The 21534-nt window shown below is 47.1% G+C and overlaps 1 protein-coding gene across 3 annotated transcripts in view; it reads left to right on the forward strand.

The window, feature by feature from the left end:
* SLC19A1 (solute carrier family 19 member 1) overlaps positions 1-21534 on the forward strand; it is a 145682-nt gene that overhangs the window by 119766 nt on the left and 4382 nt on the right. For all 3 annotated transcript variants that reach the window (XM_085645178.1, XM_085645177.1, XM_085645179.1), the window contains exons 4-5: positions 4515-4707; positions 6303-6444. In XM_085645178.1, the coding sequence (XP_085501304.1) occupies positions 4515-4707; positions 6303-6444 (335 nt within the window). The remainder of the gene's footprint in view (positions 1-4514; positions 4708-6302; positions 6445-21534) is intronic.

Consider the following 21534-nt stretch of genomic DNA (forward strand, 5'->3'; position numbering starts at 1 on the left):
CTCTTTCTTTTAGAAAAATCTTTTTCTGCAAGGGTGTGTTCAGTGCATCCTTGTGACCTAGGAACACACAATAAAAGATCTGTGTCAAGTGTTCAAGGAGCCCATTGGGTATTGCCCCACCCCAGCCAACGAGGAGCACAACCGTACTATCATACTACCTTGGTGGGTGAGGGTCGGAGCATCTTTAAAAAGGATTACCCCAGAACTTTAGAGCAGACTATGTTTTGCAGCTTTGTACCACTCTGCCACCGATTCTCATGCCTTATTTTGAAAGGGAACTCAGACAAATATGACTTGACTGCACAAGTCCGGGATTTCCTTAAGTGTGAAGAAAATCTCCCTACAGCCTTAGGTGATTTAGAATGGTATTATCTCTGTTTTACGTTTAATGGAATGAGCTTATCCTATTGCGGAGTTTCTGCATGCATTTTAGAGAGCGACTAGACTTTACCAGACATCTCAATCTGTGGCCCCAGTTAAACTGTGGAATTGTGGTGTTATGCATAGCATTGGTATCTCCTGCTTACCTTCAAATGTGTCTTTTACAGTAGTGCTTATCAAGTCAGTGGACTCGTGCTCCTGGGGACTGGGACATGGTGTTGTCGCCCAGAGTAAGATACAGGTTGCTGTTTGGAAGAAGGGAAAATCTCCTGGTGGGTGGGCAGTTTGGAAATCTAAGCTGTACCTAATACTCATAATGGATGTCTCTGTGACAGGCTGGGAACCATTCTTAACTTGCCTACCAGTATAAAGCTCTCACAGAATCAAAAGCATATTGTGTTGGAGTTGATGGATGGCAGTGTGTCTTGCCCTCACAGCATTTCAAACACTGCTCCACGGAAATATTGTTTTTGTTGCTCACAAATTACATCAGTGTACTACATATCAAAGCAGGGAGGTACACAATGCCTTCAGTTATTCAAAATATCTCAGATGATTTGGGTTTGGCCTCTGTTGTAAAATCCACCTGTTAGTGGAACAGTTGCCATAGGTAGACCACAACTTTGTGGATCTGCTAAGCAGGGACAATCAGGACTCTCTTACATGGCAGATCAAATTGAAAGTTTTAGAGACATGCACCACAGATAGGGTGTGGTGTCACCACGCAAGCAAGTAATACCAAAATTGTGCTTCCAGGTATTCTTACCCCAGTCTTTAAGAATGTTCTGTGGATAGATCGGTCAGGGGTATTTACTTTTGCTTTTCCACCTCACCTACTCAGTCCATATGTGGGATGGAAAATACCAATTACCTTGAGCCTTCTAGTTTTCATGTAAGCAACGTATTGATGTCCATTCAACCTCCTTGCAAACTTCCGCCTTTTCCGGACTTATTAACTTAGTACAGAGCTCACATTTGGTGTCCTATGTCGCTGTTGCTCTAGAACTTTGGCTCCTGAGATCTTGGATATTTAGAATTATCTCAAGAATTAATGAGTGTCTCCAGGATGCCAGACGTCCTACTACAAGAGCTTGTTTTGCCGCGCAATGGAAAATATTTGCAAACAACTCTGCAGTGTAACAGGCTATTCATCTCTGTCCTTCGATAAGGAATATTTTTTAATATTTGCTCAAAGCCTAAAAAAAGCTGGGTTAGTGTTTTTGTTTCTCCATTCGAATACATGAACAAAACATGCACCTTTCTGTGTTCTTAATCACTGTGATTAAAGAATTTATGGTATTTATTTTTAAGAAAGTCATTTAACCAGGCACTATTAGCTGAATTCGGTAAGTGTGGCCAATTTGTTAACATTTACATTCCAACATCTTACATGTCCTTGCGTGGAAACTGGTCTTTTTATTGGCGATCACTTCATTACACAGAGTCAGTGCATTAGAAGCACTTTCGGTTGAAGAACCTTGCGCTCAAGTCACAAGAGTAGCGTGGTCTTGAGTGCTCACTTAGGCTTTTTCCCTAAGTTAATGTTTCCATTTTATACAATATAAGGCAATCAGTGGAATTATTTTCCAGAATGCTTGTGCAATCTAAAAGGCCTTTGCATTCTCTGGATTGTAAGCGTGCTCCAGTGTAATACATTAAAAGAACGAAGTCATTGGGCAAGACAAAACATTCGTTTGGAGTCTTCATAAAGCCACATTCAGGCAAACCTATCTCCAAAACAGGACTTTCACGGTAGATTGCAAAACGTAATCAAGGTTTTTAAACAGATGCAAAACACACTTTGTTGTATTTTCAACTTGAAAGGGTGGGAGGGGGGGTTCGCAATGGGGAAGCAAAATGACCTTTCTAGGTAACATTCAACCATAGACATTGCTGAACTACAATATGGACTTCAATTCATACATCTGCATAGCATTATTGTGTTCATATGCAGGCAAGGAAAGAAGCGCAAATGCAACAGACTATTAAATACATTTTTCTCCACTTCTTTCAGCTACGTTCTCAGAGGTGAGGGATACTGCTTTACAGGCTATGCACAACATGTGATTGCCAACAACACGTGTTACAAACTGAAAATGTTACATATCTGTAACATTCAGTTTGCAGCTTGTAGTGTTGTAGAGTCACAAGCGACCCTTGCCTCTGACTGGAATGTACCAGGGGGTCATTTAATATGTATTACACAGCAAGAGGGGATGTTCACATAATCAAAGATTCTGTATATTCTAGTGCATTATGGTTTCACAGAGCATAATCACAAGTCATTTGCGCATGCTTGGATCAAAGAAGAAAAACAAGTGGCAGTATTCTGAACTCTACACTCGTAGTCAGAAATGTTGATTGCATCTAAATTTTATACTCTATGAATTATTGGTGGGTAGCATTTTACTTGTTTACGACTCCCTTTAAATCGAACTCCTTCATGTTTTGAAAGCTGAAAGTTTCTCATTCCAGCCCCCATCTGCGGGCGATCGTATTTGATGAATTTCCAGGTTTTAAAACTTAGTTTTCTACCAGCCGTATCAATGGGGCAAAGACATAGCTTAGTCCTTTCGTCAGCTTCAGAGAGCATGGAAAACAGTTTAAGAAAATAAATATTGTGATATTCGTACAGTCGGCACAAGCAAGACACCCACTGCCTTTTACCAGAAAACCACCACCTTCCCACAGTTCCTTAGAATATGCCTTTTGAAAGTAGGTCTCTCCAGGTCCAGCATAAATCAAACATACATGGGCATTTTCATTGTTGTTGACCGCCATTAAAACCTTAATAAAAGTGTCTCCTGGAGGTAACATAAGACAACATATTTACAGATAAGACCATCCAGTAACTGGACTCTCCAGTCTAGATGGTGATGTTATCATAAAATGTATGATTAGATTTATTCCCACAGTCTGGTAAAAAATTCAAAATTTGGAACCGGTTGTCTTGATGGCATACCTAGTCTTTGGTTCTGCAAACAACATAAGCATTGTGTTTTCCCTGAGAGATTTCAGCTTCTGGCATCTTTTGTTTTCTTTGTTGGTTATATTGCATTTAAACAAAACCAATGATCCTTGAATCCGAGAGTCCTTAATATCCACCGTCATTTAGAACCTTTTGCACAACCACTTGTTACTAAGCTGGGGGGGAATTTATTGCCTTTTTCCACAGTGTTATTCCAGTGGCCTCCTAGGGCGTTAATTCATGACATTTGTGGAGGTTGATAATTTCATGAGCCCTGAAGGATGTTCTTTTGTAGGACCAATGGAAAATTAATTTGTCTGGGCCATGAGGATTTTGATTGCACAGTATATGGTACAAATTGATCCACAAACCCATGCAAAAGTTAATTAGCAGACTTCTGTACCATTGTTCCTGCTCTCCTATCATCGTGTAAATTGGTGCTTATATGACCATGATAAGGCCACCATGAGTTGATGTACCTTAGACCATCATAACCCTGAAGCATGAGGGCAAGCATTATGAATGCTTACAGAATCCTCGTTTAGCCCCTTTAAATGTTCATCTGTGGCCACTAAATAGCTCTGTTTTTCTAGAAGTCCAAACATATAGACTTCAGATTCAGAGTTTCTGGTACTTAACAGTCAGTTGTTCAGAAATCTACATTATTGCATATTTGCTCAGAACATTACAGGTTATTGTGTAATCGAGAAGAAATCCCACATGCGTTTGGTACAGATACCACAGGGTGTGATGTTTATCAGGTGTGGCATTCCCAGCTTATTAGTTGTTGTCTTTGGAATGAAAGTAACTGCATTTATTGGACTATCTGCACTGATCTCCTTAAATATTTCCACATTGCAACGGCTTTTTCTCAGATGAAAATCGACAATTCAAAGGTAATGAAATGAGTACAAGGAAGCTCCCCGACATATAAGCTTACCCCTAAAAGTCGTACTGCCAATCCAGCCGTAAACTTCTGCTTGCAACCAAATGGGGATTTTCAGCAAATTAATAGGGGGAGCCTCAGAAGTACTCATCTGGCCACAACTCGTCTGGTGTGTATGGTGCTGAATATAAAACAAGAACATTTACCTAGTGTGTTTGTTGTCCTGTAAATATGAACAGAATGTCTATAATTCTGCTGTACTTGTCTTGCTCCCTGCAGGAGCCATTGCTGCATTTGCAGCAGGATATGTGAAGATTCGCTGGGCGCTCTGGTCAGAGCTGGTTATTGGACTGATCACCGCCTTCCAAGCTGGTCTCCTCTTCCTTATGAACACCACAAGCAACATCTGGATCTGTTACGTGGCCTATATCTTCTTCAGAGGCAGCTATCAGTTCTTGGTACCGATTGCTATGTAAGTGTACAGGTATTTAACCTGTTCTGTTTTCCAAGTGTGTACCTTGAGAACGTTGTCATTTATTACCCCAGATGTGAGTGCGTTGGAAAGTTGTTGTGCTGCAAGTGAGTACCATGGCAGTATCATCTGTTGGTCTGCATGCTAGTCCCTATGACTCTGTATTAGAGTGCTAAGACTTTCTCACCTTCAACTCATCAGCTCCTTGTGTGAGTACTTTGGCGAAATTGTCACTGAACTGTATTGGAAGTACTCTGGTATTCTCATCCCAGACTGGCATGCTTGTGATAATTTCAGCAGTATTATACTCCTCTAGTTTGCATTTGATACACTGCCCCATTGTTGTTTACTGCTCTGCGTGGGACTAATCAATCAGTAAGTAGCCTGTGTCCATGCAATGCATGCAAATATACTAACACTACCATCTACTGCTCTGTTTGTGAGTACTCAGCAATATCATATCTGCGGTTCTGCTTGTTAGTGGCCTGTTCTGACTATATTGGTGTTTGATTGATCCAACTACATGGAGAAAATATCCTTGCATGGCTGTTCCCTGGTACAAAATGACGTTTTGCCTCTAGCAGCCCTTCGCCTGCTTTGCTCCACTAGGTAATAAACCACTCCACATGCTGTCAACATGTGTTTTAGATGGATAGAACCCATCTATCTGTTTTTTCTGCATGTCTTACTTGAATTTCTATTGCCTTTTCTGCACCTAAGCCTTCCACTGCCCCTTCTAACTCTTCATCACTAATCACCAGATCAGATCCACTCTACACCAGCTTTCCTGCAAGCGTGATGACCCTGAATAAATAGCCACTGCCCATCACTTTGCCTGTGAAACAAGTGTAGTGCCCAGTTGAGAATATAGCACTACACACTGCAATTCCCAGATGTGTACTGTGCTAGAAAGGCTAAACCCTGCAATGCACTGACTTGAAAGAATTTATTTTCCATCCATGCAGATCTGTCCTGTGTGTGGATTTCATTAATGTTATATGTCGTGGATGAGATTGTTCCTATGCATTTATTGGATACACTGCAATCTCTCAATTATCCCTTTGTAAGTACTTTGGAGTATTGTCTGCTACCGCACTAGAGGACACTCCCATTACCATCCTTTCTTATGCACACTGTTAATGCATATGTATCATCCTCCTCTCCGCTCTTAACTTTTTCTCCTTCAAAGACGACCTTTGTGTACCAGGCTGCTGAATGGTGTGTTGTTGTGCTTGTGTTTGTGTGTAGTACGTGTGTACATAGTATTTGGTGAAAGAGGTCATGGAGCACGAAGGTACGGTTAAGCACAAGACATATAATCTTAGTGAACAGAACTCTGAACATCTGAGTTTATATAGTTTGTACAGATCTCTGGTATTTGTGTGTAGCGGCATATGTGCAGCTGTTGTCCGGCTCATTGTGGAAAAGATCTGCTGTCTAGTTTTTGTAAAGCGTCTCTTTCACAAGGTAAGGTGTGCACAGTACATGTTGCCTAGGGGAGTATACAACTGTAATGGTTGTAGATAATGTTGCACTACCTCTCTCATATATTTTTTATCACTTTTGTATTCGCAATCCATCTGGCTGTGTTACAGTTTCCAGATTGCCACTTCTTTGTCCAAGGAGCTGTGCGCACTTGTGTTTGGGATTAACACTTTCTTGGCCACCATCCTGAAGACCATCATTACTATCATCATCGCAGACAAGAGGGGTCTGGCTCTATCTGTTCATCCTCAGGTGGGTATCCTACAGCAAAGAGTTTCTCTTTCCTGCATGCAATGTTAATCACAGGCTTCTCAGTGAAAGTGTTTCCCCTGATGTAAAGAATTTGGCAATACAAAAATTCAGCTGTACAACTCTATATTTAATTTAATTCCATCTTTATCCATTCCATTCTTGAACATTTCAACAATATCGGGTGCATAAATGCAGTTTGCAGCGTACATGCACGGCTTCACACAACAAGATTACAGATTCCTTTTGTAACATTGAAAAAAATTAAATGCAGTCGCACATTTATCTATCTCAATTATCAAATTAAATGTTGAAAACAATGTTAAGCCTCACATTTGTGCAACCTGTCGTGGGTTACATACATTAATCAAAAAAGAACAAGGCTGTGATTTCACATTTTGAATACAAAATATTATAGTCAAATCATTCCAGTCATTGCATGCACTGGCTGCTGCAAAAATTCATCTATTGATTGGATTATGAAGCTCCTAATGTTCTCCCTTGTTTAGTATAAGCTCTCATACTTTTTAATTGCAAGCGAATACAAATAATTTAAAATTTTAAATAATTTAAGTCCAGTGCCATTTTCACACTACATATATTAGTTCCAGTATTCTATAGATTGTAGCCGTGAATAGTATTCTTCTCAGTCTTTCCTTTCATTCGTTTCAAAGTGTAACCTCTGAGGTTATTTTGCAAACCATATTATACTTTCATAAGATATATATTAAATAACTACATTTACAAATGGGAGAGGTGTGGTGCAGCGGCTGACTCCGGAGCACTGGGCTCACGGTTCGATCCCCGGCACCATCAGCAGCTCAGCTCAGTACCCTGTGACTCTAGGCAATAATTCACTGAATCTCCCGGACGTCCCCCAGCGCCTTGAGACCCCTTGGGGTGATTAGTTGGCGCTTTACAAATACCGGATACAGATGCATACAAAAAAGGGTAATGTACAAAGCATAATAACATTGTAATTCCTCCCATTTAAAAAAAATTGTCAAACACCAATCTGTGTTCCTTAATTACTTTGTTTTAATTTTATTTTGGGATGTTACTTTGTTAGGGATATTGCAGATGAATTTGTATCATCTGTTGTCTTTTTTTTATGAAGCTTGGGTATTGTAAACTGAAAAGATATACAATGTATGCTAAGCTGTAATATGCAAAATTATTGCATTAGAAATAGCCACTTTACAATTTGTAAACTTAGCATTTTTGAAGGCATAATTTTTTAGAGGGTCAGTAATAGATGTTACTCTTGCCATACAGCTGTTGCAGTTCAGAAAGTTAATACTTTGCCAGGTCTGGTGACTCAGTGGACCAACGCGTCCACTGAAGGGGCCTGTGTTTGACCTCATGGTCACAGGCTCAATTCCCGGCGGGTCCACTCAGCCTTTCATCCATCTGAGGTCGATAAAATGAGTACCATTGAGTTTGGTAACAATAAACATCTGTTATTCAGCGGCAAGATGCCTCCAGGTGAACGTGCGCTTTACAAATACACTTGTTATGTTACTTAAAAAGTGCGCACCTTAATACTGGTACTCTCTGTCCATAAAATGTAGTTGTTAAACAGGGTGGCATGTACAAGTCTTTATTAATATCTAAACATTGGGGGCAACTTCTCCATGATTGCATCTTTATTGATTTATTATATCCAAATACTGGTACATTTGCGAATGATCATGAAACACTTTGCTAACAGAGTTTTTAATAATTGTGTTTGTGATTGTAAAGGGATTTTTGGAAGATTGAGACCTGCATCTATATTTTAGTCTTTATTCAGAGTTGGAAAATGAAAGACAACTGGCAGATAGGTGCTGGTCCTTGTGACTGGTAGGCTAATGCAGTGCCTCAGAATACAGTGCAGCGATTTGGGGAAATCAGTTGTTGTTTTCCTGTTCTTTTTTACACTCAGGAGACCACCAAGTCCTCCCAGACTGTGAAAGGATTAGGGAAGACCATAGCCTTTGTACTTTGTATATTTTTCTGAAATCTCATCAGTACTTCCTTCCCAGAAAATGTTCAGCCAGGACCCTCTAGAACTGAGGCGTATGTGTTTAGAGCATCTTGAAGGTAATGCCCATTTTGACACTTATATAGAACTCCAACCAGCCACAAAAGACAAGTAAAGCCCCATCGTCACTTCATTGCGCTCTGGGATCCTTTTGAATCTCCCCCAGTGGAGCACAGAAGAACAGCGTCAGTAGTCCTGCCATTATAGTTCAGTTAAGGGAATTACTTATGAAGCAGCAGCAACACGGAGTACGTGGAAGGGGGTCTTTAGCTGTCTGCCCACCCCCCACTGGAGCCACAGAGAGGAGCCGGAATCTGTATCACCATTCCAGCCTAAGTATTATGTTCTCAGGCCAGAGGTTGTTCTAGAGGCAAAGCCTACTCCACAAAAAAATGCCACTCCGAAAAGTAAACGCACTCTAGAAAGGCAGAATATGTCAAACAAAATACACACTTCTACAAAATAACAGCCAATGGTCGATGCAGGACATGTCAAACAAAGGACAAACTTTAAAAAAAGAACAGCCAATTGTGATTCCTTGACCTATACCATCTGTAGAGACACACACAAGACATTGTGGTGCGGTTCATGCACCACCATTTCAGAGCTTGGCTTCTAAATATTAACAATGTGGCCGCTTGGGGGAGGAGCCTAGCGCGCAACCAAGATGGCCGCGTAGGTGCGAGGCTCCCGAGGACCTCCGCGACCTCCTACGTTTATCCTGTCTTCATCCTGCATCGGTTGAGGGGACTGTGTCGGTGAGCCTGAGCCGAGGTGGTACCCGTTTCCCGTTTTCGAATCGGACCTCGGGTGCCGGAGTGAGCACCGATTGAAGTTTGCGGCCTCCTTCGCTCCTGACCCCGGACTCGCATTTGGGGGCGACCCGGTGGCAAAGTGAACAACAACGGCGGGCTGGGCCTGGCGAGTCGCGTACCCCGCACTTTCACTTTCACTTTCGCGCCCCCTTGCCGTCTTTGCAAGTGGGATCGCGGCGTTCTCGTGTTGGGGTGGCCTCGCTGGGTGACCCAGCCTGCCTGCCTGCTGTGGCCCGCTCCGCCGTCCTGGGGTGACTCCCCGGAGCCCGTGGCCTTGATTGCTTGCCTTTTACTGCGTGGCTGGTGAGGGTGTGAGACCCGCGACGATGGCCACGAAACAAGATGGCGATCGGTTGAAGGCCAAGTCGACCCGGCGTGGCACCGCACATCAGGCCAACATCATGGACCGCTACACCCTCCCGAAAGGATCTCCCGGTGGACCGCACAAGTCCTCTGAGTGCCCCCCGGATGCCCCGGATTTGCCCACAGAGTTGACTCTGCAAGACGTCATGGGCGCCATTGCTGAGATGAAGGCCTCGGTGGGCCAGCGGTTTGACACCTTAGCCCATAAAATCGACGCGGTCCTAGTTGATGTCAACCTGGTGAGGGCTGATCTCTCCAAGACCAACGACCGGGTCGATTCTTTGGCCCACACCGCGTCGGGCCTCACGACTGAGGTGGCGGCCCTCCAAACGGAGGTGCACCGACTTCGTCAGGCGAGTGCGCTTATGGATCGGCGCCTGGAAGATTCCGAGAGTCGGGCCCGGAGGAATAACATCCGCATCATCGGAGTACCCGAGGGACTGGAGGAAGCGGCGGCGGATCTTTTTGTAGAGGACCTGATCGCTACCCATCTCCAGCCTCGGGGACTGAGTAAATTCTTTGCCGTGGAGAGGGCCCACAGAGTTCCCGGGGGAAGGCCGAAGGTCGGAGCCCCTCCGCGGCCTCTCATTGCCCGGATTTTTAACTTTCGGGACAGGGACGCGATCTTGCAAGCCTCCAGACTGCAAGGGCCGATTAAGCTGGAAAATATGGAGGTGAACTTTTATCCCGATTTCACTCAAGCGGTCCAGAAACAGAGACTGAGTTTCCTGGGTGTTAAGCGCCGGCTCCGGGACATGAACTTAAAATACGCCATGCTCTTCCCGGCCAAGCTGCGGGTAGAGGTGGATGGTCGCACGCACTTTTTTGATCGTCCCGAAGCGGCCGGGGACTGGCTGGACACTCTGTCTGGGGGTAGTGCTCGAGATGGTGGGGGGGGGGCGGCGGGAGGAGACGGCCCACTGGATCGGGACTGAGGGTTTGATATTGGGCCTCACTCTGGACGACTATGATGCCACTTTCGACCAAGCTTCTGTCTTTGTTCTTTCCCCTCCCTTGGAGGTTGTGTGGGGTCTAGCAAGGGTACTCTTTCCTCCTCTAGGGGGTCTAGCTAGTTTCACTATATAGGGGCGACAGGCACACTGCAAGTTGGGGGGGCTGTCTGGGCTCATGCAGGGGTGCAGGGAGGGGGGAGTTTTGTTGGGGTGGGTGGGTTGGGGTGGGGTGTTGTTCGTTTCTACCACAAGGCAAAAGCATCGTTGTGTCATTTCTGAAGTGCTCTCTGGGGGACGAGTGATGGCTTCTGTTTATGATGGGGGGTAGGGGACTGAGTCTGTTGTCCTGGAATGTTAATGGATTGGGGGACAGGATAAAACGAGGTGTGGTCCTGCAGTTCTTGAAGCGAATTTCGCCCGATATAGTTTTTCTGCAGGAGACACACCTCATTGGCAACTCCTTTTGTGCCATGAATCGACGGGGCTACCGCCTTGTGGCCCATTCGGGCTTCACGTCTGGTTCAAGGGGTGTGGGCATTATGGTTAAGAACTCGCTCCCGTTGGAGATTGATGAGGTGCACCATGACGACAGGGGACGTTACACGGTTTTGGTGGGTAGAATGGAGGGCAGAGTGGTCGTTTTCGTGTCTGTTTATGTCCCGCCGGGGCTGCAGACGACCACCTTTGCGGATCTGGGGCGCCTCCTCCTTGGCCTTCCGGAGGGGATTCTAGTGGTGGGGGGGGATTTTAATGCTGTGGTTTCCGGAACTGTGGATCGTCACCCCCCTAGGGATCTCCCCGTGCCCAGGCATGGTTGTCTGGCCTCTTGGATACCTTGGGGCTGGTGGATTGTTGGCGTTTGAAACATCCCACGCAGCTACAGTACACCTTCCATTCAGGGGCTCATGGTAGTCTCTCACGGCTAGATTATGTCCTGGTTCCGGCGGCGCACGTTGGGAGGATAGGGGAGGTGCGCCATTTGGCACGGGGTATTTCGGACCACTCCCCACTCTTGTTGCACTTTGATATTCTTTCGAGGGGAGAGGGTAGGGTGGTTCCGATTAATCCCTGGTACCTGCATGACCCCACCATTCGCGCAGAGCTGGTTAAATCCCTTAAGCGCTACTTTGACGAGAATGTGGGGTCTGTGTCATCGGCGATCTCATTGTGGGAGGCGTTCAAGACGGTACTCAGGGGAGAGGCCTTGTCCCTTATTTCCCATTCCCGGAGGCGCGAGCGGGAGGAGGTGACTCGTGTTGAAGCTGAGATAACCGAGTTGGAGGGTGATCTAGAATGTGGGGTGACGGATGACAAATTACATGTTCTCCGACTCAAGCAAGCGGCTTATAAGGCCCTCGTCACGGAGGCGGCCAGGGGCCTCAGTAGAGAGCAACAGGGGAGACTGTATGATGTGGGTGATAAGGCTGGTAAATTGATTGCATGGCTGGACAAAAAGGAGAGAGCGAGTCGAGTTGTCCCGTTGATTGAGAAACAGAATGGTGTGTGTGTCACTGAACCAGAAGAAATTGTCTCCTGCTTTGCAGACTATTTCCGTGGGGTGTATTCCCCGGTGTCCTCCCGCTCTGAAGAGGATTCCCACGCCCTGCTCAGGGATATCGCGCTGCCTTCCCTTTCGGAGGAGGACAGAGTGTCGTTGGACGCTGCTCCAACTTCCAAGGAAATTGCCCTCGCCATACGTTCGGTCGCTTCCGGCAAGGCCATGGGTCCTAATGGTCTTCCCATCGAGTTGTATAAACTGCGACCGGATACGCTGGCACCGCATCTCCGTGCTATGTTCCTCGCGGCCCACTCGGCGGGTTCCCTCCCGCTAGACCAGCGTCTAGCCACTATCGTGGTTATCCATAAGGAGGGGAGGCCACGGGACCAGGTCACATCCTATCGGCCTATTTCGTTATTGAATGCAGAGCCCAAAATCCTCGCCAAGGTGTTGGCCAATCGGCTGGTCGGCGTAGTGTGTGACTTGATTCACCAGGATCAGTCCGGCTTCATCCCTCATCGCAATACAGCGCTTAACCTGCGGCGTTTGCATGGGGTGCTCGCACGTGTCCCGTCCATACGAGAGCCGGCCATTTTGGCGTCCTTGGACGCCACTATGGCGTTTGACACGCTTGAATGGCCTTATATTTGGGCGACGCTCGCGAAGTTTGGGTTTGGCCCAGGATTCATCAGTTGGGTAAAATTGTTGTATTCTGGCCCGCTGGCGCAGGTCGTGGTGAACGGTAGAGTGTCGGCTTCGTTCGAGCTGGGCAGGGGCACGCGGCAGGGCTGCCCGTTATCGCCGCTCCTTTTCGCGCTCGCCTTGGAGCCCCTGGCGGAGTGGCTGCGGTGGGAACCTTCTATTCGTGGTCTCCGCTGGACCCCCGAGTATGAGGACCGCGTATCTCTATACGCTGACGATATTCTCCTGTACCTGGCTTCCCCACGTAAATCACTGATAGTACTGGTTGATGTATTGCATTCATTTGGTCTTAACTCCGGCCTTGTCATCAACTGGGCTAAATCGTGCGTCTATGTTCTCTCTGGGGAGGAGCCTATCCTTCCGCGGGGCTGTCCTATCCAGATCGCCCCGCGGGGATTCCGGTACCTGGGTGTCTTCATTACCCTGGACGCGGAGGCCCGATATAGTCAGAACTTGCTTCCCCCCCTCCAGCGCCTGAAGGAGGATGTTGCGCGTTGGAGCCGCTTGCCGCTCTCGCCGCTCGGCCGGGCGGCATTGTTTAAGATGATGTCGCTGCCGCGTTTCCTGTACGCTCTGCAGAACACAATGGACGTCGTCCCGGCGCGCTACTTTCGCGAGGTGGAGAGTTTGCAGCGCCGACTGTTCTGGGAAGGTAGACCGCGTATCGCCCTGGCGAAGCTGACGCTCCCGTGGTATGACGGGGAATCGCCCTCCCGGATATCAAACGGTATTATTGGGCCTCCCAGCTGGCTGCGATTAATCACGGCCTGTACGGGCCCGCTCTAAACCCGGCCTTTGAAATGGATAAGATGTTACTGTAGGGTGGTGATTATAACCGAGCGCTTTACTCCAGCTCGCTTGACGCACGTCTAACGGGCCCCACGCGTGTCATGGTACGAGTGTGGCACGCGGCTAATGTGGCGATGGGGTGGAAAGGTCGTTTGACCCGGGCGTCGCCAATATACGCATCTGAGCAGTTGGGCTCCCTGTGGACCTCGAAGGGCTTTGAAAAGTGGGACATGATAGGCATCAGCAGGGTGGGTGATCTCTGGACGAGGGGGGGATTCAAAACGTTCGAGATGCTACGGACAGAATTCCAGTTGCAGGACAGGGAGTACTTTCGGTATATGCAGATCCGTCATGCGCTATGCTCCGTATTCCCGGACGTTGCCTCCATCCCGGAGTATTCCCCTCTGGAGGATAGAGTGCTAGATGGACATGTACCGGACAGCACGATTTCATTAATCTATAAAAAACTTATCAATGACCGCTCGGGACTGCTGACTAACCTTCGTGAGGCATGGGTGGCTGATGGATTGGAGCTGGATGACGAGGACTGGGTATCGGCGGTGGCCTCCCCGAAAGAGGTGGCCATACCGGCCCGCCTTCGCTTCGTCCAGTTCAAGATACTCCATAGGGTCTATGTTACGGGGCCAAGGCTACTGCGTATGGGATATGCTGTGGACGGGTTGTGTAAGCGTGGGTGTGGTTCTTTGGGGACCTTTCTCCATATTTTGTGGGAATGCCCGGAGGTGGAGCGATTCTGGCGTGGTGTGCATGAGGTCCTACGGGTGGTTACGCGTGTGTCGCTGCTGCCCGAAGCGAGGAGATGCCTGTTGAATGTGTGGGAGCCAACCGACTATTCGGTGCCGCAGACGCGGTGGGTGACTCTGGGATATATGGTGGCCAAACGCGACATTGCTCAACTGTGGGGTTCCCAGAGGTCGCCGACTGTCTCGGCATGGAAGGATAACATGGATTGGTGCATGTTTCGGGAAAATGTGGTGTATGTTGCGAGAGGTAAGCCTGGGACATGGGTGAACGTATGGGGCCCCTGGAACGCCTACCGCGGGGGAATCTGTACCCCGCCGTTATTGCCCGATCTGTCACCGGCCCCGTCCCCTTAGCCAGTTTATCTCCCCGGTCCCGGGCACTGAGTCCACCTAATCCCAGTCTTGACCCTTTTCCCCCCCCTTGCTACTCCTATGGATTGGTAGGGTCCCCCCCGCTAGGGGAGCACATGCTGCTGTTTCCGATTGTGGGTTGCCTTGTGGATTTGTTCTTTTGTTGTTATTTATATTAAAATGAAACCGTTATGTGGGCCCGGATGGTGTGGCAACCACCGCTTCTAACTCCTGTGCATTTCCCTTTGCCGCGGCATGCGCGCTATTGTTTGTATCACATGCTCCTCTTGCTTGCTAGCGGCCGGCCTGAAGGTTGTAGGCCCATCTTTGTATATTTTTTTAATTTTGTAATAAACGGTTTAAAAAAAAAAAAAAAAAAACAATGTGGCTGCTTGAACTTACCATCAGAATGCATAGACATGTTAAAATAGGAAAACCTGCATGCACCAGTTCCTCTTGTGCTTTGTTGCAGAAACAATTATCAAGCCCATGATATGCCAAAAAAAAGACCACGCTGCCTTATCACCTCTGTTTGACTAATCCTAGCGGCAGGTCACCCATGTGCTTAAAGTCATCTACATGGTAATAGTCGTGCCCAACTGTACTGAAGTCTGGATCCCTAATGCTGATTTTCATTATCATAGGCAGACATTGATCTTGTGTGTTTGCCATGACATAGGCCTGTCTCACGAATTGCTTTGTTGTTGGACCGGGAGGGACGCCCAAATGCCACCCTCCTTGTGGTGGAAGGCTACTGCCGTTACTAGGAGATCAGCAGCACGAGCGCGGTGGTGGCAGGATACCATGTAGTGATCAGTAGGAGTGAACCAATCCTTTTTAACCTGTGTCACTGGAAACTGGCCTACAGGCTCACGCACCTTTAAAGTTCTGCTGCTGTGTGCTTAACTCACACTTGGCCTACATAGGGTTGGTGTGAAGTGCACATTGCACAAAGGTAGTGTATCTGCGTTGGGTGTATGTGTACCTGGGATGGGTACAGTACAGGCATACTGCAGTGCTAAACAGTGGGTGCATGGTGAATGCATGTGCTGGAGTTATGTGCCATATTGTGGTACAGCACTTGAAGGATGTAGTGCGTGCATGATAAATGTATAGGCTGGATGTATGTGTTCCTATTAGTGGTACAGTACATGGGGGTTACAGTACTGTGCAGTGCGTGTATGCATGCACTGGGTGTTTGTTTGCCTGTGAAATATGCAATACATGGAAGGCCCTGAATTTTATTTTGAGAGACCCAGGTCCTCATAGTGAGCATAGAGAGGAGGTAGAGAGATCCAACTTCCCCCACACACATTTGTGTACTGCTGCATTCCTGTAAGCTGAGTGGGACACACACAGGTTAGGGAAGGGAAGGACCTGGCCTCCCTTGTACACTTCAAAGGCTGCTCTTAGGAAGGAGATGGGGCTGATTAGAGAATTGTAGAGAGTAGAGCGTGGGCCCTGGACTAACCTTTTGGGGCATATATCACTGTGGTTATCAGCCAGGTGTGAACCTCAGATCTTTCCTATGGCCTGTGTTGTTGGGCTAGCAGATTTGGAGACACCCCTGCTGTGACAGACTGCTTTATAAGAGGGAGAAAGAGCAGAGGAGTAGGCACTTCAAAAGAAGAAGAACCCCAGCATAAAAGTTCAAAGGCTGGGGCCCTAAATCACAATTGTTCTCTGGAAATGGTCTATAAGAAGGGAAGTTTGAGAGTCCAAAAATTGTCATCTGTTAAGCAGTCAGACGAGCTGTGTGAGAAGGGGAAGCTCTGCAGGACTTCTGGCTGTGACCAGGACTGGGGCCCAACGCCTGCTAGACTGTCTGATGGATGAAGGGATGGGAATCCAGGACTACCTGCCCTGGAGCACCAGAGCCTTCTTGCCAAGACCAGTGTGCCCTTTGAGGAAGGGGAGAGTGTTGGAGGGAGCGAGGTCCAGTGGGTAGATCTTTCGAGTGGGCTCCCTGTGCGAGGTGTGAGGAAATGGCTTTGTACTAATAGTCTTTGCCTGAGTGAAGACCAGAATCTGGGAACCCTGTGTGCCAGAAGAGGGCCGGGATGAAAACAGGACACATGTATAGCAGTGAGACAGTGACCCCATATGCCAGGAGGCACCGCAGTAGAAAACACTGCCATGCGTTAAGGGCCGGAGCTTTGTGCCGTAGCGTGTCATCGACCCCATATGCCAGAAATAGTTGCCGTGGAGAACTTCACTGTGCTAATCAGGCCGAAGCCCAAGGAATGCAGTTTGTCCCCCTCCCCCTCCCACCTCCTGCAGGAGAAGTGAGGGCGCCATTGGAGCACCTGTGCACTTTCACCGAGACAAGGAACCCAAGTCCAGATAGTTGTGGGTACCTCCACATCGGGAGCTGAACAAACACCTTACAGGAGGAGTTGTAGAACTCCTTTGATTGCTTAGGAGTGCGGTTGCAAGTTAGTGAGTGCACCCGCTTAGTACAGCCGCCTGGCCCGTGTGTGGCTGAATTAGCTGAACTTGGCTGCAGCCTCTCGCAGATGTAGCGCACTCGGGAACTCCGAAAACTTCAGACCTGCCCATGCGGAACTCCGAAAACTTCAGACCTGCCCATGCGTTCAAGACTGGTTTCAGGCCTGTCAGTCTTGGGGGAACTTGCTGCTAGTAGCGCTGCAGCACTTGAGCACTGTTGACTTGAACAGCAAGTCAAAATGAACTCCCCAGACTCTGACTGCTACTGGGGTATACTCTGGCTTTTCTTAGTAGTGAATGGTGAATAACCACTATTACGAGGAGGACGTGGCTCAGGTAATTGCCAAAGATACATTAGAGCCCCGCCCTAAAGGGGGGTGGATTGTGTAGTTGTTTGTGAAAGTCATATTTTTCCTTATATGGCTAGCAGTAGAACATAAAATAGTTTTTTTTCATGAAAATGATAATTAGGCAGAACAATTACTTGTTGCTGAGTTTGTGTTGAGTTGTGAGCCCATTTTCTCTATGCTGTAGCCACACTTTCTGCCAATGCAGCCTGAGACCGCTCAGACCACACAACCCTGAGAGTCAAGTCCAGTAGGGGTACTTGGCCCAGTTACTCAGGATCCATAGTAATTTGGGCCCTGGGACATTAGGAGTGAAAGGCCTCAACCCTCATGTTTGGGCCCAATGACCTTTGTGTGCCCCATGGCGCCCTGAAAGGTGTGTCTAGTATATAGGATTTCATAGAATGCAGTAGAAAAAAGATTCCTCCATTAGAAGGCCATCTCTGCCATGGAAGTTGAATTTTGTCCTCTAAACAATGGATTTACCCTTTGAACTTATGCACAAAACGGTCTTTCATGAAAGGTTGCATTCTTGGGAGCACAATTACATTTCACTCAAAATCAAAGGTATACATTGCACACACTTTAATTACAGTGACTCCGGGTACAATAATAGTGTGCAGTGTGCATCCAATGTGAGTTTGAAACTTTGGAGTGAAGAAACGTGTAAGAATTTTACATAGATTCACTAGATTGGTGGCGCCCAACCGGAATTGCTCAGAAATTACTCTGGCAATTGGCTCCAGATTTTAAAAGCGGTATATTGCAGCTGTAAACTCCTGCGTTAGGTGCCCAGCTTGTATTAATTTTGCAATATATTAGAAAAGTGCAATTAGGCAAGCATTTAAAAAAAAATTCTCATTGTACACTTCTCTGGAAGTACACAGTTAGGGGTATATTTTCAGTGGGTATGAATTTCATAAATATATTCCTAATGGGAAACTTGGATCAGTAACCTTTCAATGCATTCTTGGAGATCAACTGAATTTGCTTTTAGTCAGGTGAGATTTGACTGTCCTCATTTACATATTTAATTTCTTTGCTTTTATTTCAAATTAAATGACCCCAAAACATGCTTCATTAGTTGTTGAGTAAAGGGTATGAATTCAGTGCTTAATTTTAAGACTGATGGGTAGCAGTAATCATTTGTCATTATGACGATGTGTTATTGAACCCTCTGAGAGCCCCTGGGCCAGCCCAATGGTTCTAGTTCCTGAACTATATCCACAGGGTGGAAAGAGAAATGAGGTTCTGTGTGGACCATTGAGCGCTCAACTCTGTCACCAAGACAGATGCTCACCCTATCCCAAGAGCTGATGAATTGATAGATAAATTGGATGCAGCCAACTTACTAAGTACCTTTGACTTAAATGCAGGGTACTGGCAGATTGGAATGGCACCAGGAGCAAAAGAAAAGACTGCATTCTCCACACCTGATGGGCACTATCAGTTTACGGTTATACCGTTTGGTTTAAAGAATGCACCTTCCAAAGGTTGGTTAATCAAGTCCTTGCTGGATTAGAAGCCTCTAGTGCAGCATATCTTGATGATATTGCTGTCTTTAGCTCCACCTGGCTGGATCGCCTGATACACCTCAGGGAAGGTATTTAACGCCCTGGGAACTGCAGGCCTAACTATCCAGGCATCCAAATGCCAGATAGGGCAGGTAGCAGTGGTATACTTGGGCCACCTTGTTGGTGGCCAAGTGCAACTCTTACAGCCCAAGATCCAGGCCATCCTGGACTGGGTATCTCCAACAACCCAGACACAAGTCAGGGCATTTCTTGGCATGACTGGGTACTACAGGAGGTTTGTGAAGGGATATTCGTCCATTTTGACTCCCCTTACAGAACTCACTCCCAAGAAGATGCCCAAAACGTTTAACTTAACAGTTAGCTGTTAAAAGGCTATTGACACCCTGAAAGAGGCAATGTGCTCGGCACCAATTCTCCAGACTATACCAACAGTTCATTGTGCAGATTGATACCTTTGATCTAGGTATAGAAGCGGTCCTATTCCAGACCAATGATGAAGGCCAAGACCAACCTGTTGCTTTGATAGGCAGGAGGTTACTCCCCAGGGAGCAGCGTTTGAGTGCTGTTGTGAGGGAGGCCTATGCTGTGGGTTCGTCCCAGAAAAAGCTGAGACCATACTTGTTTGGTACTCACTTCCTAGTTTAGACTGAGCACAGACCTCTCAAATGGCTAATACAAACGAAAGGTGAAAATCCTAAACTTTTCAGGTGGTCCATCTCCCTACAGGGAATGGACTTTATAGTGAAACACAGACCTGAGACTGCCCATGCCATTGCAGATGGACTTTCCAGGTTCTTCCACTTAGATAATGAAGACTCTCTAGGGAAATGTTAGTCTCATCCTCGTTCCTTTGAGGGGAGGGGGGCATGTGTAAGAAAGTGCCTTCTTTTTGCATGGTTGCCTCCACTCATTGCCAAACTGCTGATGTACTTTGACTGAATGTGCCCTAGGTTCCTACCAAACAGGTGCCCAGGGCCTAGGTCTTTCCCTAAAACTGCATTAAGACCAGCCCAATTGGCACTTTTTGGCCACAGGTCAGTCTCTTGTAAAAGGTACCATGGGTACCAAGGGCAATGTGGCCAGGGAAGACCTCTAAGGGCTGCAGCACTTATTGTGCCACCCTTAGAGGCCTTGTATCTTTACACACACACACACACACATGCGCACACATGCACACCAACACGCACCAACACACACACACGCACCAACACACACACACACGCACCAACACACACACACACACACATGCACCAACACACACACACGCACCAGCACACACACACACGCACCAACACACGCACCAGCACACACACACGCACCAACACACACGCACCAACACACACGCACCAACACACACGCACCAACACACACGCACCAACACACACACCAACACACACACGCACCAACACACACACGCACCAACACACACGCACCAACACACACACGCACCAACACACACACGCACCAACACACACACACACCAACACACACACACGCACCAGCACCAACACACGCACCAGCACCAACACACACACACGCACCAACACACACACACGCACCAACACACACACGCACCAACACACACACGCACCAACACACACACGCACCAACACACACACGCACCAACACACACACGCACCAACACACACACACACTTCTGCACCAACACACACACACTTCTGCACCAACACACACACTTCTGCACCAACACACACACTTCTGCACCAACACACGCAGCCTGCAATGGCAAATGAAGAGTCGACATGACACACATCCCCGTGTACCATGCCTACAACCCATTGCTCTGGCATTGGTCAGCCACCCCTCTAGCTGGGTGCACTATACTAGTGGTGAGGGTACAGGTGCATGGGCATTGTTGTAATGATCTAATTTGGACTGATTAAATAGAAGTCAGAATTGTGGCTTCATTTTGTACGGTCATTGCATCCTAGATCACACAGACACAATGTGTTCTCCCCCCCCCCCCAGGATCAAGAGCTCAAACACCACTATTTCCACCCACCCACCTAAGCAGCGGATTGATACAGACTCTTAGGTCAAGAATTGAGATCTTCTGACAGAGCTCTTCATGAATCTTTAAAACGTTGATCTTATCTGACTACAAGTCCCCACCTCTAAAGAAGCTAGGATACAGGACCACATATATATATATATATATATATATATATATATATATATATATATACACACCCCCACACACCCCACCCACTCAATTGCTGCGACAGGACTTTTGTTTCCCCGCACTCTTTCATTTTAAAAGAGGCTAGCTTCTTTAACAGTTGCTGAAATGTAACCTTTCCTGAACGTCTGAGGAAGCAGAAGAGACTGGAGAGTGCGGCGTTTAATGAAATTATTTATTTTAGGAATAAGCACTCACTACACACCCATGTTCACTCCCCGTTACCTCATTTCATTCTCCCTGCCTTTCCCCATGACCCCCTTCCCACACCATCTTTTGTCTCAACTCCCCTGTCTAGGTCATCT

The sequence above is a fragment of the Triturus cristatus genome, chromosome 3_1 (assembly GCF_964204655.1).
Source record: "Triturus cristatus chromosome 3_1, aTriCri1.1, whole genome shotgun sequence".
NCBI classification, from domain to species: Eukaryota; Metazoa; Chordata; class Amphibia; order Caudata; family Salamandridae; genus Triturus; species Triturus cristatus.